The following is a 16151-nucleotide window of genomic DNA, read 5'->3' on the forward strand; positions in this document are numbered from 1 at the left end:
TGAACACAATACTTTAAAAACTGTGTTGTCAGTACAAAAAAAAGAGAACTGCAAAAAATTGTGTGGTCTATTAAGTAGGTTTGTTGTTCACAGTTGGTGGATTAGTATATTGGTAACTTCTTTCAGTGCTCAGTATGACTGAGCAAAGCAGTAAATATCAACACACCAAAGAAGCTGAGAGTCAGATTTTTTTAACTTTAAAAAGGAAATTACAAATGTGAAAGTGGGGAAGATTAGAATCATCACTGGTTTGTATTGAAATTGAAGGTATCAGGGTGAATGCATGCTTTTTTAATAAACTAGATATAAACCTGACTATATAGAGAGATACAGGAATGTAATATTTATATCTATATCTATATATTTCATGGGTTTCCCCAGTGGCTCAGCGGTAAATAATCCACCTGCGATGCAGAAGCTGCAGGAGACATGGATTCGATCCCTGGGCTGGGAAGAGTTCCTGGAGAAGGGAATGGCAACCCACTCCAGTATTCTTGCCTACAGATTCCCGTGGACAGAGGAGCCTGGTGGGCTACAGTTCGTAGGGTTGCAAAGAGTTGGACATGACTGAAGTGACTGAGCACTATATATTTCATAACTGTCCATTTGAGGGATATAAACAGTGGTGCTTCAATAGCAGTGAGCACTTCTAGTGCCATATCCAGGTTTCTAAATACCAATTCCTACTAAAAGGGTTCCTAAAGAAATGGATGATTGTTAAACAGAGGAAGGGAAAGTACAAGATGAGTCTAGAAATCATGTGCAAGAAAGAAAGAAAAACCTCTAAAATAATGATGGTAAGAGATTATATCCCATTGAAGAAATGTGGATCCAGGAGTAAAGACTGATAATAAATGAATAGAGACAGATAGTTAGACAGATAGATAGGTAGAGAGATAATTAAATAGATGGGGCAGAAGGCAAAACTTTTGTTAGCCACAGTATTTGTTGTTTATACACTAAGTCGTGTCTGACTTTTGGCGACCCCCTGGATTGAAGCACATCAGGCTTCCCTGTTCTTCCCTGTCTCCCAGAGTTTGCTCAAACTCATGTCCATTCAACAGAATGCTGTATGATAAATGAAAAAGAGTGGAGTTAAAATAATAATTTGCCACAAAAGGAATAACTGTCAGGCAATAAATAGAAAAGATAATAAAATGAGTGAGTGAAATTTGATGAAGAACAGAATTTACACAGTTTCAAAAGGTCTCCCCACAACTTATTTCCTAATTTGAGCTAAAAAACAGTAGTTTTACAGTTGGGAATCTCACTGGACACCACCTTCAGCAAGTGATCAAAGTTATTATCACTAGCATTAGGACAGACTGACATCACACGCTTCCTGCCATGATTCATGAGATGGAATCTCAGCTTTTGTAGTATTCCTGCTAAAACTCTAACATGAAGTAGAATGAGAAAACATCAGATAAACCCACATTGAGAGCCATTTTAAAAAATAAATCTCAGACATGAAAGAAAAACAGAAAGGCTGAGAAATCAATCCTTACTAAAGGAGATGAAACAGACATGATAGCTAAATGCAGTGTGCGATCCCAGACTGATTCCTGCACCAGAAATTAATATTGCAACACAGGATATCTATTAAGACAGTTGATGAAATTTGAAAAAGTTTGTAGATAAGGTAATGTGATTACACTAATGTCAAATGGTACCTTCATATTGCAGATCAATTTTTATTTTCCCACTGAGAAGACATAATATCTGAAAAGATGACAGTTGTCAATGTGTATGCTCGTAATCCGGCTTCCCTGGTGGCTCAGCAGTAAAGAATCCACCTGTAATGCAAGAGACGTGGCTTCAATCCTTGGATGTGGAAGCTCTCCTGCAGAAAGAAATGGCAACCCACTCCAGTATTCTTTTCTGGGAAATCCTGGCGGGCTACAGTCCATGGGCTGCAAGAGTTGGACATGACTGAGAGACTCAACCACAACAACAATGCATATAATCACATAGCCTCAAACAGTATAGCCCAAACACAGAGGGAGAGACTTGGAAGGAAAAAAAGTGAAATAATTATTAGGAGAGTTTATCATTTTTTCTAAAGAAAAATTTCATACTTTTTAAAAAATAGAACATCTTGGTGCTCACCAATCCTATTTTATGATTCTCATTCAGAATTATAGTTTCAGCTTTTAGAGGTTCAGTCTTCTGAACCTGGACTTCCAGAGGTGTTTAAACCACTACACCAGCAACTTTCATGAATGAGGTATTCAGTACTTTCCAAAGAAATTCTGAGCAATAAAGGTAAGTCACTTTCCTTTGGTAATCAACTTCTGAGATCCTGAGCGTGGGACAACCAGCAGAGATTTTAAGGCGGTACCAGGGAGATGGGGCATTCCGAAGGCCTTGGGAGATCTTTAGAGCAGTTCGAAAGGAGATGGCGTCCCATAACTTCTGGATGGATCCCTAAAAGGGAGTCGGGTCGGCACCATTTGGAGGTATAGCTTTCTTCGATGCGATTTCCTAAGGTCCCTACCATTACTGGTTCAGAGTGTTTTTCTATCCGGAAGGTGTGGTGATTACCTGGACTTCAGAGGGTTAAGGATCAGCACACTAATCCCTCCTTCCCGGCGCCCAGATTTGGGGAGGGTGAGGACAGAATATCCATTTGTGTACTTTCCCGGGGAGGAGAGGCCAAAGGGCGAGACGGACGTACAGAGCGAAGACCCACAGGATCTCTGTCCCCAGCTCCCGGCCCGCGTCTTTCCTTCACTGCCTGCGGGCTGCGCGTGCGGAGGGCGCGCAGGTTCCGGGGCGCCGTGCGCTCAGCCTAGGGCTCGGCTCCGGAGCGACGATGGGGTCGTAGCGGGTGCTTCTTCTAGTCCGATATTTACTGCCTGCGCTCCTGCTCTCAGAGGCAGCCAAAATCCTGACTATATCCTCACTGGGTGAGTGCTTGGCCGGAGAATCCGGCCAGGCCTGTCTCAGGCTCCCGGCCAGGAGTCATGCCAATAGCCCCCTTAGTCAGAGGGGCTTTTCATATGGTTTTCCAGGCTGGGCTTGTGTCCTAGGCTGGAGGAGGGAGAGGCTGGCGAGGGCTGTGGGGCAGAGAGAGGTCTCTACCACCAAGGTGAAATTATTGATAGCCCTGGAGAAGAGGAGCAGTTTCCTATCCTCTCTTTTTATTTGCTCTGGATGCGCTTCCCGGTGGGCGCCGCGGGAGCCAGAAGTTTTGGTCTATTTCTGAGCTTGAGACCCCAGGCCGTCTCCTCCACGGTACCTGTGGGATTTTGAGAGCGTCACTCTGAACTTCTGAGGGGTGTGCAGCAGATGCCAGTAGAAAGTAGAAGGTGGAGTCCATATCAGGCACTGGGGACAGGTGCTCCTGGGACAGCAGCACGAACTGGGAATGTTTCCTAACTGGAAAACTGAGCGGGCGGGCAGATGGGAGGACCCCAGGGCAGTGGCGCATTTGGGAGCCCCTCTCTCACCCGTGCTGATGGAAGCTTTTGAAGGAGAGTGGAGCCGTTGATTCTGCGCGTGGTGGACCCAGTTTTATTTCCATTACTTTTGCCCCAGAGAGAACAGAAGACAAAAGGGGAAATTTTATCAGAATAAGGAGTCCTCAGAGGATGGAGTTTCTCCAAGAGTTTTATTTGACCCATCCTGGAAAGATGGTGGGCTCCCTAGCTTGCTTTTAGATCCCAGAGAACCTGGGGATCCTAGAGCTGGAAGAAATCACAGAATTCCTGTCACTGGGCCTCCCCTTTTATTTCCTGAGAGGAAGACGGAGGGTCAGGGAAATGAGGTGCCTTTTACAAGAGCACAACAGACCTCTCCCCTGGCACACACTGGGAATTCACTTAGGATTTCTTACCTCAAAACCATCCTCTTCCACAGATTCCACTCCTTTCCTTTTTTATAGTAGGGATTTCTAAAAAGCCTATTATAAACCTATTTTTAAATGAAAGAGGTAATGGAGAAAAAGTTTTCTCTCTTGAAAGTACACTGTCCTCCAGCCTCAACTCCAAGGACAGAGCTGGGGCAGTTAACCAAGTGCCGGAAGCCCCACCTTTGCCCCTTATGAAGAGCCCGGTGAACGGCTGTGTCTGTGCCACCCTCTTCTCCCTTGCAACCATTTCTTCCAACAGTTAATGTGAACAAGAGCAGGAAGTCTAAGCAGGGATACTATGTTTTATGTAATTTGTGTTACCTCAGGCAACATGAGTATGGATATAAAATACTAGAGTAGCTCCCACAGATACACACTATGTAGTTCTGTACCACTCTCTGGGTTTCCCAGGTGTCTCAGTGGTAAAGAATCCACCTGCCCATTCAGGAGACCAGGGTTTCCATCCCTGGATCAGGAAGATCCCCAGAGAAGGAAATGGCAATCCACACCAGTATTCTTGGCTGGGAAATTCCTTGGACAGAGAAGCCTGGTGGGCTATATAGTCTATGGGGTCACACAGAGTCGGACATGACTTATCAACTGAGCCCTGCACGTACTACTCACCACTGACCTGATGATTGTGGGACTTTCCTCTCTCTAACGATCCCCACTTTCCAACTTTGGCAAGTCTGTCCCTTCTCTGGAGATCTGGCTTTCTCTGCTGCTGAGACTCACAGATGCAAGAAAAATGCCCCATGATAGTACATAATTTTAGATAGGATATTGGTGTAATGGAGCTCACATCTCTCCCAAGGATTAAGCCTCTCTTTCTTAAAGATCCCAGGATTGTCCTAGGATGGATGTCCAGTTTCTCATGCATATAAGATACTGCAAGCCCATCCTATGGAGCCCCCAGTTTTCCTGCTTGTCTTAATGGATGTGAGACATTCAACTGAGAAACTTCCTGGGAAATATATGTGAATCTCAAGCATTTTGACTCTAAAAGATGTGGTGGCTCCACATCTTTTCTTCCAATGGTTGTTTCTTAGAACCAAACTCATGCTTCTATATTTCTGGCTCCTACTCTAGCATTCATGTCCAAAGAGAAGAATTTCAGAAATAGCTTGGATTTACTGTCTATTAGGAACGCTCCACACTCACACGCGTGGCACTGGGCCAGAATATCTACCAGTGCAGTTATTTTTTTAGGCTATGGCATCTCCATAAGCCCCCAGCTAAAATGCAGTGTGTGCCTTAGGATTAGGAACTCCAAAGACTGAAACAACAAAATTATATTACATTGTTGCAAAGACCGCAAGTCATAAGAGGGAATCTTTAGTGGAGGATTGTGCTAGGTCAAAGATCTGGGCAGGCAGAATATAGGTATCCAGTTTGGGGCTTAACCAGAGTGAGAAAGAGGAACTGGAGAAACTCATCTTTCTCTACTCACGGTCAGCTTTCAGTTATCTTACCCTGGTTTGATAACCACACCTCCACATCAATTTCATACCCTCGGTTCTCATCTTCACAAAAATGATATATATTGTTCCTAGGTGGAAGCCATGTTCTACTAATGCACCGAGTGTCTCAGATTCTTCAGGATCATGGTCATAACGTCACTTTGCTTTCTAATAGAGGAAGAAGTCTAGCCTCAGGTATCTTTTATCATAATTACTGAATTCTTCAATCCAAGCCAAAAAGAGGCAATGCCCTTTGTATAGTACTGCTTAGCACAAAACAACTTTTTTGAATCTAGTATTGAAATAATGGACAAAATGTGTAGTGTGTGTGTGTGTGTGTGTGTGTGTGTGTGTGTTTATGTTAAGTGCTGGATATCTTTTTTTTTTTTTTTAAGTGTTCCCTCTTCATTTTTTGGAAGCATTTTACTTTTAGACCTATTTATTTTTAATTGAAGGATACGTGCTTTACTGTATTGCATCTTGATTTCTAACAAACATCAACATAAATCAGCCATAGGTCTACCCATGTCCCCTCCCACTTGAATATCCCTCCCACCTTCCTCCCCATTCCACCCCTCTAGGTTGTTCTCGAGCCCAGTTTGAGTTCCCTGAGTCATACAAGTGCTGGATATCTCAATAAATTCTACATTTTATTTGTCTATAGTTTACCCCCTTATCTGGATGTCACTTTATTTCAGGCAATCCTCTATACATTATTATTGAAAAATCAATCACCTCATGAATTGTATATAGCAATGTCAGAAGTTCTTGAGTCACTGAATCTCGTGACTGGTTGAAAGAGTTTCAGCTAAAGTGAAGCTTATCAATCCGGTCAGCTCTTCTCTGTTGACAGATAAGGATACAGAGGCTCAGGGAACTTGAATGATTTGTTTGAGTTCACACAGCCAGTTAACAGAGTTGGGTGAATCTGGGACTTTAACCTCTGGGTTTCTCCATCAGAGTTGCTAAAACTTAAATTAAAAAAAAAATCCAAAATTAAGCAGCTTTGTTGGAAAAATAAGTCTGATCAGTTATAAAATTCTGAAGATGAATTTCCAGCTTTGCTCTTGTTTAGACTGTTCTAAGAGAGTGACTTACTTTATCTTTTTGGGCTCCAAAATCACTGCAGATGGTGATTGCAGCCATGAAATTAAAAGATGCTTACTCCTTGGAAGGAAAGTTATGACCAACTTAGACAGCATATTAAAAAGCAGAGACATTACTTGGCCAACAAAGGTCCATCTAGTCAAGGCTATGATTTTTCTAGTGGTCATGTATGGATGTGAGAGTTGAACTATAAAGAAAGCTGAGCACCGAAGAATTGATGCTTTTGAACTATGGTATTGGAGAAGACTCTTGAGAGTCCCTTGGACTGCAAGGAGATCCTACCAGTCCATCCTAAAGGAGATCAGTCCTGGGTGTTCATTGGAGGGTCTGATGTTGAAGCTGAAACTCCAATACTTTGGCCACCTGATAGGAAGAGCTGACTCATTTGAAAAGACCCTGATGCTGGGAAAGATTGAGGGCAGGAGGAGAAGGGGATGACAGAGGATGAGATGGTTGGATGGCATCACCGACTCAATGGACATGAGTTTGGGTAAACTCTGGGAGTTGGTGATGGACAGGGAGGCCTGGTGTGCTGCAGTTCATGGGGTCACAAAGAGTCAGACACGACTGAGTGACTGAACTGAACTGAACTGAAAACAGTGTTAATCACCTTCTAGATTGGGTTCCATATTGTTCATCAAATATCCCTTCTATCCATACCCCTTTGTATCCACCTTGACTGTCAGTTGTAATGATTTCATACATGAACATTTCATTTTGGTGGTTCCCATGGCTTTGAGAAACTGCCAAAAGACCCTCTATTTCTTTAAAAAATTTACACAACACTCCAAAATCTGCAAATAGTTTGGGGGTTCTTCTTAGTTTTACCTGAGTTTTAATCGAAGTCCAGAGTTTCTTTCAGTATTCACATATCAATGAAAATTTCTGAGGTTTTGAAATAAAATATTCATTTTTCTCTTCCCTTGGTGATGACAGACTAAAATGTTGTAATCTTTATTCTCAGGGCTAAGGTGAGCACCACTTGATATAGGGCAGAGCCCATGAGTCTAGTTTAAGTACCTGTTTAGATAATTTCCCTATAGTGATTTTTATTTACAACTTAAATAAAGGACTTCAAAAAATTAAAGTAGCAGATATTTCTGATATTAGATGCACTATTGTTCCCATCAATAACTGAAATCACAAGTTGCAGGTTCCACCCTAAAAAGAACTTAATTGTCTGAAGTTTTGACTCTTTTCCTTTCCCCAAGACAGCTTTTCTGTATCTCTGTCTACTAGCTGGATGTTCCCCAAGTGACAGGCCCTCTTTGTTTTGGGGGGAACTGTATATTTACATCACTGATTGGCTGGCTTATCCACACTCAAGCCAATATCTGCTTGGAGTAACTTTCTCTTGACTGGACAATTCTCACTCTTTTCAGCAAGTTCTATTTTCTTTGGGTGTGTTGGTATGAGAGTACATCAAAGAAAGTCCATGTTGGAATTCAGGCTTTTAACTGGGCTCGTGGGCTCTTCCCTTTATCAGATGGTGTCTCACCTGAGAACAAAATATACAATATCTTAGTCTACTGTTATCAAGAGAAAGCAATTTGAGGAGCTTATATAGCTTAATAAAATACAACTGTATTTCCCTCTGAATTTTAGAACCAACTGAGAGAAAGTTACGGGAGTTAGACAGATGAATATCAAAATGTTACCTTTGTCAAGTTGGTTCAGGGACTTGTCCATAGATATTCATTAAATATCAAAGTTAGGTAACAGAGTGGAAAGAGACCTGTATAATCTCTGAGTGTTATTCTGCCTCATCATTGATGGTAGCCATTCCTAGCTTTGGGTCAGTTTAGTTCAGTTCAGTAGCTCAGTCATGTCCGACCCTTTGCGACCCTATGGACTGCAACACACCAGGCTTTCCTGTCCCTCACCAACTCCCAGAGCTTACCCAAACTCACGTCCATCGAGTTGGTGATGCCATCCAACCATCTTGTCCTCTGTGGTCCCCTTCTCCTCCTGCCTTCAATCTTTCCCAGAATCAGGGTCTTTTCCAAGGAGTCAGTCAGTTCTTTGCCTCAGGTGGCCAAAGTACTGGAGCTTCAGCTTCAGCATCAGTCCTTCCAATGAATATTCAGGACTGATTTCCTTTATGATTGACTGGTTTGATCTCCTTGTGGTCCAAGGGATTATCAAGAGTCTTCTCGAACACCACAGTTCAAAAGCATTAATTCTTCGGCACTCAGCTTTCTTTATAGTCCAACACTCACATCCACACATGACTACTGGAAAAACCATAGCCTTGACTAGATGGACCTTTGTTGGCCAAGCAATGTCTCTGCTTTTTAATATGCTGTCTAGGTTGGTCATAGCTTTTCTTCCAAGGAGCAAGCATCTTTTAATTTCATGGCTGCAGTCACCATCTGCAGTGATTTTGGAGCCCCCCCAAAAATAAAGTTTCTCATTGTTTCCATTATTTCCCCATCTATTTACCATGAAATGATGGGAGTGGATGCCATGATCTTTGTTTTTTGACTGTTGAGTTTTAAGCCAACTTTTTCACTCTCCTCTTTCACTTTCATCAAGAGGCTCTTTAGTTCTTCTTTGCTTTCTGCCATAAGGGTGGTGTGAGGCTGGCTTCGGGTGGTTTCATCATGTGTATGCATTGCAACGTACTCAGGAAGACTCTAACTCCAGAGCTTTTCCTCTATGTGGTGCTCTTTTGGTTTTCTGGCATTCTGCGTTGTGAATTCTAGCTGCTGTGGGAGACAGCCAGGCCAGATCTGGGAACCTGTTCCATGAGCTGTACCCTGGAAATTTTCTTCAGCCAGCCGTCAATGCCCTGAACTGCTGGGTGTCCAATGTCTAAAAGCCGTTTTATTGTATATTGTTCTTTTTTTTAGTTGTTTAAGAAGTAAATATAATCTTGTTACTTCCTCTGGGCCACAGAAATTCCTTATCTTCATTATTATAAAACATTTTTGAAGTAATATTGCATAAACTGCACATATTTAAAGTATATATATATATATAGATATATATAGATATATATATATACACAAGTATATATATAATTGTGAAACCAACATAATTAAGATATCAAAATACATTTCTTACCCCCAAAGATTTCTCATGTCCTTTTGCAGTTTCCCCTTCTGGGCCTCTCTTCTCACTTTCCAATTCTCATTGCCAGTCAATTGCTAATATGTCACCATATGTTTGTTTGCATCTTCTAGATTTTACATAAATTTGATCATAATTACTCTTATATTTTATTTTATTCAGCATAATCATTTTGAGATTCATTTACATCATGTGTCTGAATAGTTCATTCCCTTTTATGCTGAGTAATGTGCTATTGCATAGATCATCACATCATGTTTATTGAATTGCCTGTTGATGGACATTAGAGTTGTTTCCAGTTTTGTGCTATTAAAAATAAATGTGCTATTGACACTTGTGACCAAGGCTTTGTATGAACATCTGCTGTCTTTTCTCTCAAGTAATTGCTAAGAATGCAGTGACAATTAGGTGTATGTAGCATTAGGTGTATGTTTAATTTTTTAAGAAATGGTCAAACTATTTTCTAAAATGGTTCTAACATTCTACTTTCTCACAAAAAGTGAGAATGCAAGTTCCATGTGTACCAAATCCTTGTCAATACTTGACTTGGTGTAGTTAGTCTTTTCAACTTTAGCCATTCTTGTGTAGGTGTTTAGTTTTATTTAGTTGTGGTGATTTTTGCTTGCATTTCCTTCATGACTGTCACCCATATGTCTTCACTGGTGATATATGGGTGATACATGATTTATCAGGGCTTCCCTGGTGGCTCAGATGGTAAAGTATCTACCTGTAATGAGGGAGACCTGGGTTCGATCTGTGGGTTGGGGAGATCCCCTGGTGAAGGGAATGGCAACCCACTCCAGTATTCTTGCCAGGAAAATTCCATGGACAGAGGAGCCTGGTAGGCTACAGTCCATGAGGTCACAAAGAGTCAGATACTACTGAGTGACTTCACTTTCACTTTTCATGGTTTGTTACATTTTTCCCATTTTCTTTTTTTTTGGCCACTCCACCCATCTTGCAGGATCATAGTTTCCCAGCCAGGGATTGAACTCATACTCTGACAATGAAAGCACTGAATCCTAATCCATGGACCACCAGGGAATTCCAAAATTTTCCCCTTTTTTAAAGGTGAGTAGCTTGTTTTCCTGTTATTGAATTTTCAGAATCCTTTAAATATATATTTTGAATATAAATGTTTCATCAGATATAAGCTTTGCAAATATTCTCTCCCAGTTTATGGCTTATCTTTTTCATAGCAGTGTCTTTTGAAGAGCACAATTTCTAATTTTGATGAGACTGAATCTCATGCTTTTGCTATATGTATTGGTATGAATATATAATTTTTTGTTTATTCTACTAACATGAATTTCACTGATTGATATTCAAATGTTAAACTAACCTCATTTCATGGGAATGTTGATTGACTTGGTCAAGATATATATTCCATTTTATATATTTTTAGATTCAGTTGCCTTAAATTTTGGTTTAAAATTTTATATCTGTATTCATGTGGGATATGTTCTGTGATTTCTTTGAGATGTGTTTTTCTGGCATTGATATCAGTACAATGCTTGCCTTATAGGATGAACTTGAGAGTGCTGTCTCCTTAGTTTTCCAGAAGAGCTTGCGTCTATGGGGGCTAGTCTGGTGCTGTGGTAGGCTGAAAGCCTGGGTTTTTGGAAGCTTGTTGGCAGTCCATATTTGCAGGGGTTGGCCTGATACTATGGGCTTCCCCAGTGACTCAGGGGTAAAGGATCCCTCTGCAGTGCAGAAGACACAGGAGATGTGGGTTGGTGCCTGGGTCGGGGTCGGGAAGACCCCTGGAGGAGGAAATGGCAACCTGCTTCAGTATTCTTGTCTGGAAAAATCCCATGTAGCCTGGTGGGCTACACTCCTTCGGGTCACAAAAGAGTCAGACATGACTGAGCAACTGAGCTACTGAGCACACAATCTTGCTATGTTTTTCTTGTTCGAAGTGAGTCCTGAGGTCCAGCCCACACTCAAGGGGAGATGAGTTACATGAGAGCTTGAACACCAGGAGGAAGGAATGTGAAGGAGGAGGGGCAGCCTCAGAGGCTGTCTACTACACCTGTTTTTCCCAGGTGGCACTAGTGGTAAAGAATCTACCTGCCAATGCAGGAGACGTGAGAGATTCAGGTTTGATCTCTGGGTAGGGAAGATCCCTTGGAGAAGGAAATGGCAACCCACTCCAGTATTCTTGCCTGGAGAATTTCATGGACAGAGAAGCCTGGTGAGCTGCAGTCCTTGGGTTTGAAAAGAGTCAGACATGACTGAAGTGACTTCACGGCACATGCATGGCCTGATAATTGGGGTAAACCTGAGTTGTGAGAGTCTTTAGGAGTCTGGGACCATGGTAGCTGGCAGGCAACAGGGTGGGCCAGGGACCTGGGTTTGTGGGAGTGCCTGGGAAGCCTGGTGCCATGGAAGGCATCTCTGACCGTGGAAGTCAGTTCTGTGCTGGGGTGGGCCAGTATCAGGGTACATGGTAAAGTTGGATCTTACTTCACTTTCTTTCTCCCGTGGGAAAGGTAGCTGTCCCTATGCTGGGCTGCCTGGGCTTGCTGGAGAGGTAAGGTGGGTAATATGAATCTAGCATTCCTACTCTCTTCAATACATCTTTTCTCATTTCTGTGCTTTGCCCAGGTGCTGTGATCCCCTGCCTGGAATCCTTAGCTCCTGTGAAGTTATTTTCATGCACGAATAGTTGTTCAGATTGGTGTTTCTGGGAGGGGATGGGGCTAGAAATTCTTACACCATCATTTTACTGGTGTTACTTAAGGAGTTTGCTGTTTCCATGCTCAAGTGGTTGTGAGTTTCTCAAATTCTTTGTTTCTGATTTCTAATTTCACTCCACTATGTTGGAGAAAATAACCATGTATTTTTTTTTCTTTTATTGTGTTTTAGTAATGGCTTAAACATGGTGTGTTCTGGAGAATGTTCTGTGTGCACTTGAAAAAAATACATTTTGCTGTTGTTGGGTGGAGTGCTTTATAGATCCCTGTTATCCATAATTGGTTTATAGTTGTGTTCAAACATTTGGCTTCCTTGTTGATATCCTAATTCTGCATCCATTTTAGTTCCTGTCTTCTCCCTTTTTTATCTTCTTTACATTAAGTGGATATTTTCTATTTTGTATTTTAAATTCTTTAATAATTTCTTCACTGTTTTAAAAGTTTTTTTTTTTTCCTTAGCAGTTGGTTTCCATTTCAGTTCAGTCACTCAGTCATGTCTGACTCTTTGTGACCCCATGGACTGCGGCTCACCAGGCCTCCCTGTCCATCACCAGCTCCCAGAGTTTACCCAAATTTATGTCCACTGAGTTGGTGATGCCATCCAACCATCTCATCCTCTGTTGTCCCCTTCTCCTCCTGCCTTCAATCTTTCCCAGCATCAGGTTCTTTTCCAATGAGTCATTTCTTCGCATCAGGTGGCCAGAGTATTTGAGTTTCAGCTTCATCATCAGTCCTTCCAATGAACACCCAGGACTGATCTCCTTTAGGATGGACTGGTTGAATCTCCTTGCAGTCCAAGAGACTCTCAAGAGTCTTCTCCAACACCACAGTTCAAAAGCATCAATTCTTCGGTGCTCAGCTTTCTTTTTAGTCCAACTCTCACATCCATACATGACTACTAGAAAAACCATAGCCTTGACTAGATGGACCTTTGTTGGCCAAGTAATGTCTCTGCTTTTTAATATGCTGTCTAAGTTGGTCATAACTTTCCTTCCAAGGAGTAAGTCTCTTTTAATTTCATGGCTGCAATCACCATCTACAGTGATTTTGGAGCCCCTCACCCCAAAATAAAGTCTGCCAGTGTTTCCACTGCTTCCCCATCTATTTGACATGAAGTGATGGGACCAGATGCCATGGTCTTAGTTTTCTGAATGTTGAACTTTAAGCCAACTTTTTTACTCTCCTCTTTCACTTTCATCAAGAGGCTCTTCAGTTCTTTGATTTCTTCCATAAGGGTGGTGTCATCTGCATATCTGAAGTTATTGAAATTTCTCCTGGCAATCTTGATTCCAGCTTGTGCTTCATCCAGCCCAGCGTTTCTCATGATGTACTCTGCATATAAGTTAAACAAGCAGGGTGACAATATGCAGCCTTGATGTACTATTTGGAACCAATCTGTTATTCCATGTCCAGTTCTAACTATTGCTTCCTGACTTGCATACAGATTTCTCAAGAGGCAGGTCAGGTAGTCTGATACTCCCATCTCTTGAAGAATTTTCCACAGTTTGTTGTGATCCACACAGTCAAAGGCTTTGGCATAGTCAATAAAGCAGAAATAGATGTTTTTCTGGAACTTTCTTGCTTTTTTGATGATCCAGTGGATGTTGGCAATTTGATCTCTGGTTCCTCTGCCTTTTCTAAAACCAGCTTGAACATCTGGAAGTTCATGGTTCATGTATTGTTTAAGCCTGGCTTGGAGAATTTTCACCATTACTAGCATGTGAGATGAGTGCAATTGTGTGGTAGTTTGAGCATTCTTTGGCATTGCCTTTCTTTGGGATTGGAATGAAAACTGGCTTTTTCCAGTCCTGTGGCCACTGCTGAGTTTTCCAAATTTGCTGACATATTGAGTGCAGCACTTTCACAGCATTAACTTTTAGGATTTTAAATAGCTCAGCTGGAATTCCATCACCTCCACTAGCTTTGATCGTAGTGATGTTTCCTAAGGCCCACTTGACTTCACATTCCAAAATGTCTGGCTCTAGGTGAGTGATCACACCATCATGATTATCTGGGTCATGAAGATCTTTTTTGTACAGTTTTTATGTGTATTCTTGCTACCTGTTCTTAATATCTTCTGCTTCTGTTAGGTCCATACCATTTCTGTCCTTTATTGAGCCCATCTTTGCATGAAATATTCCCTTGGTGTCTCAAATTTTCTTGAAGAGATCTCTAGTCTTTCCCATTCTATTGTTTTTCACTATTTCTTTGCACTGATCACTGAGGAAGGCTTTCTTATCTCTCGTTGCTATTCTTTAGAACTCTGCCTTCAAATGGGTATATATTTCCTTTTCTCCTTTGCTTTTTGCTTCTCTTCTTTTCACAGTTATTTGTAAGGCTTCCTCAGACAGCCATTTTGCTTTTTGCATTTCTTTTTCTTGGGGATGGTCTTGATCCCTGTCTCCAGTACAATGTCATGAACCTCTGTCCATAGTTCATTAGGCACTCTGTCTATCAGATCTAGTCTCTTAAATTTATTTCTCACTTCCACTATATAATCATAAGGGATTTGATTTAGGTCATATCTGAATGGTCTAGTTGTTTTCCCTACTTTCTTCAATTTAAGTCTGAATTTGGCAATAAGGAGTTCATGATCTGAGCCACAGTCAGCTCCTGGTCTTGTTTTGCTGACTGTATAGAGCTTCTCAATCTTTGGCTGCAAAGAATATAATCAATCTGATTTCAGTGTTGATGGTGATGTCCATGTCTAGTCTTCTCTTGTGTTGTTGAAAGAGAGTGTTTGCTATATCCAGTAGATTCTCTTGGCAAAATTCTATTAGCCTGTGCCCTGATTCATTCTGTACTCCAAGGCCAAATTTGCCTGTTACTCCAGGTGTTTCTTGACTTTCTACTTCTGCATTCCAGTCCCCTATAATGAAAAGGACATCTTTTTGGGGTGTAAGTTCTAGAAGGTCTTATAGGTCTTCATAGCAGTTGTTCTAGGACTTACTGTATACATCTTATCTCATTAGAATCACCTGCTTGGAACTGCCCTGGAGGTCCAGTGGTTAGGACTCTGTGCTTCCACTAGAGGGGGTGAGGGTTTGATCCCTGGTCAAGGAACTAAGATCCCACATGCTGCCCTGTGCAGCCAAGAGATATGTATACATACATACATATATACAAAGTGAGCTTCCCAAGTGGCTAAAGTGGTAAAGAATCTGCCTGCCGATGCAGGAGATGCAGGAGACACAGGTTCCATCCCTCGGTTGGGAAGATCCCCTGGAGTAGGAAATGGCAAAACCCACTCCAGTATTCTTGCCTGGAAAATGCCATGGACAGAGCCTGGTGGGCTAAAGTCCATGGGTCCGGAAAGAGTCAGACACCACTAAGCCACTGGACACATGTATGTATATGTGTGTGTGTGTGTGTATGTATGTGTATGTATATATATTTATATATATATATACACATATATATAGTCACTTGCTTAATTAAATTTCTATTAACTTAATTCCAGTGAGATATAGAGCTCTTACTCATTTATAGTTCTCCATTGTCCTCTTTTCAATGGCATTTTTGTTATACACATTACATCTGTAAATGTTACAGACTGAACAATGCTTTGTTATAGTTATTACTTAAATTATTTTTATATCTTTTATGAAGGAGGGAAAGTATATATGTAAAACTTTTGTTCTATCAAACTTAGTATTTTTAATTTGTGTTTCTCATAATTTTATGTGTTAGTACCATCTAGATTCTTTTTCTTGGCCCAGTTTGGCTTTCCTCAGCCCCACTGCTCTTTTTGTTGTTGATAATATATTACATTTCCATGTGTTATAGACCCAATAATATATTATATAACATACTATATAATATATACATATTATTTTGTAGGATTTCTTTTAAAATCAGTTATGATAACTTTGAAGATAAGCAAGTAGATCTCTTTCATGGAAAGACTGAGGATTTGTTAGTCTGCTGCTCTCTGCTGGGTCCAGGAGGGTTAGCCATAGCGGA

At 41.3% G+C, this 16151-nt stretch overlaps 1 protein-coding gene across 1 annotated transcript in view; it reads left to right on the plus strand.

Moving 5' to 3' along the window:
* The first annotated feature begins 1711 nt into the window (after nucleotides 1-1711).
* The window catches only part of UGT3A1 (UDP glycosyltransferase family 3 member A1), a 35731-nt gene continuing 21291 nt past the window's right edge, over nucleotides 1712-16151 (plus strand). Inside the window, 2 exon segments of the mRNA XM_043887824.1 lie at nucleotides 1712-2909; nucleotides 5407-5508. Coding sequence (XP_043743759.1) covers nucleotides 2816-2909; nucleotides 5407-5508 — 196 coding nt within the window. The 5' untranslated portion in view covers nucleotides 1712-2815.

The sequence above is a fragment of the Cervus elaphus genome, chromosome 25 (assembly GCF_910594005.1).
Source record: "Cervus elaphus chromosome 25, mCerEla1.1, whole genome shotgun sequence".
Classification (NCBI taxonomy): Eukaryota; Metazoa; Chordata; class Mammalia; order Artiodactyla; family Cervidae; genus Cervus; species Cervus elaphus.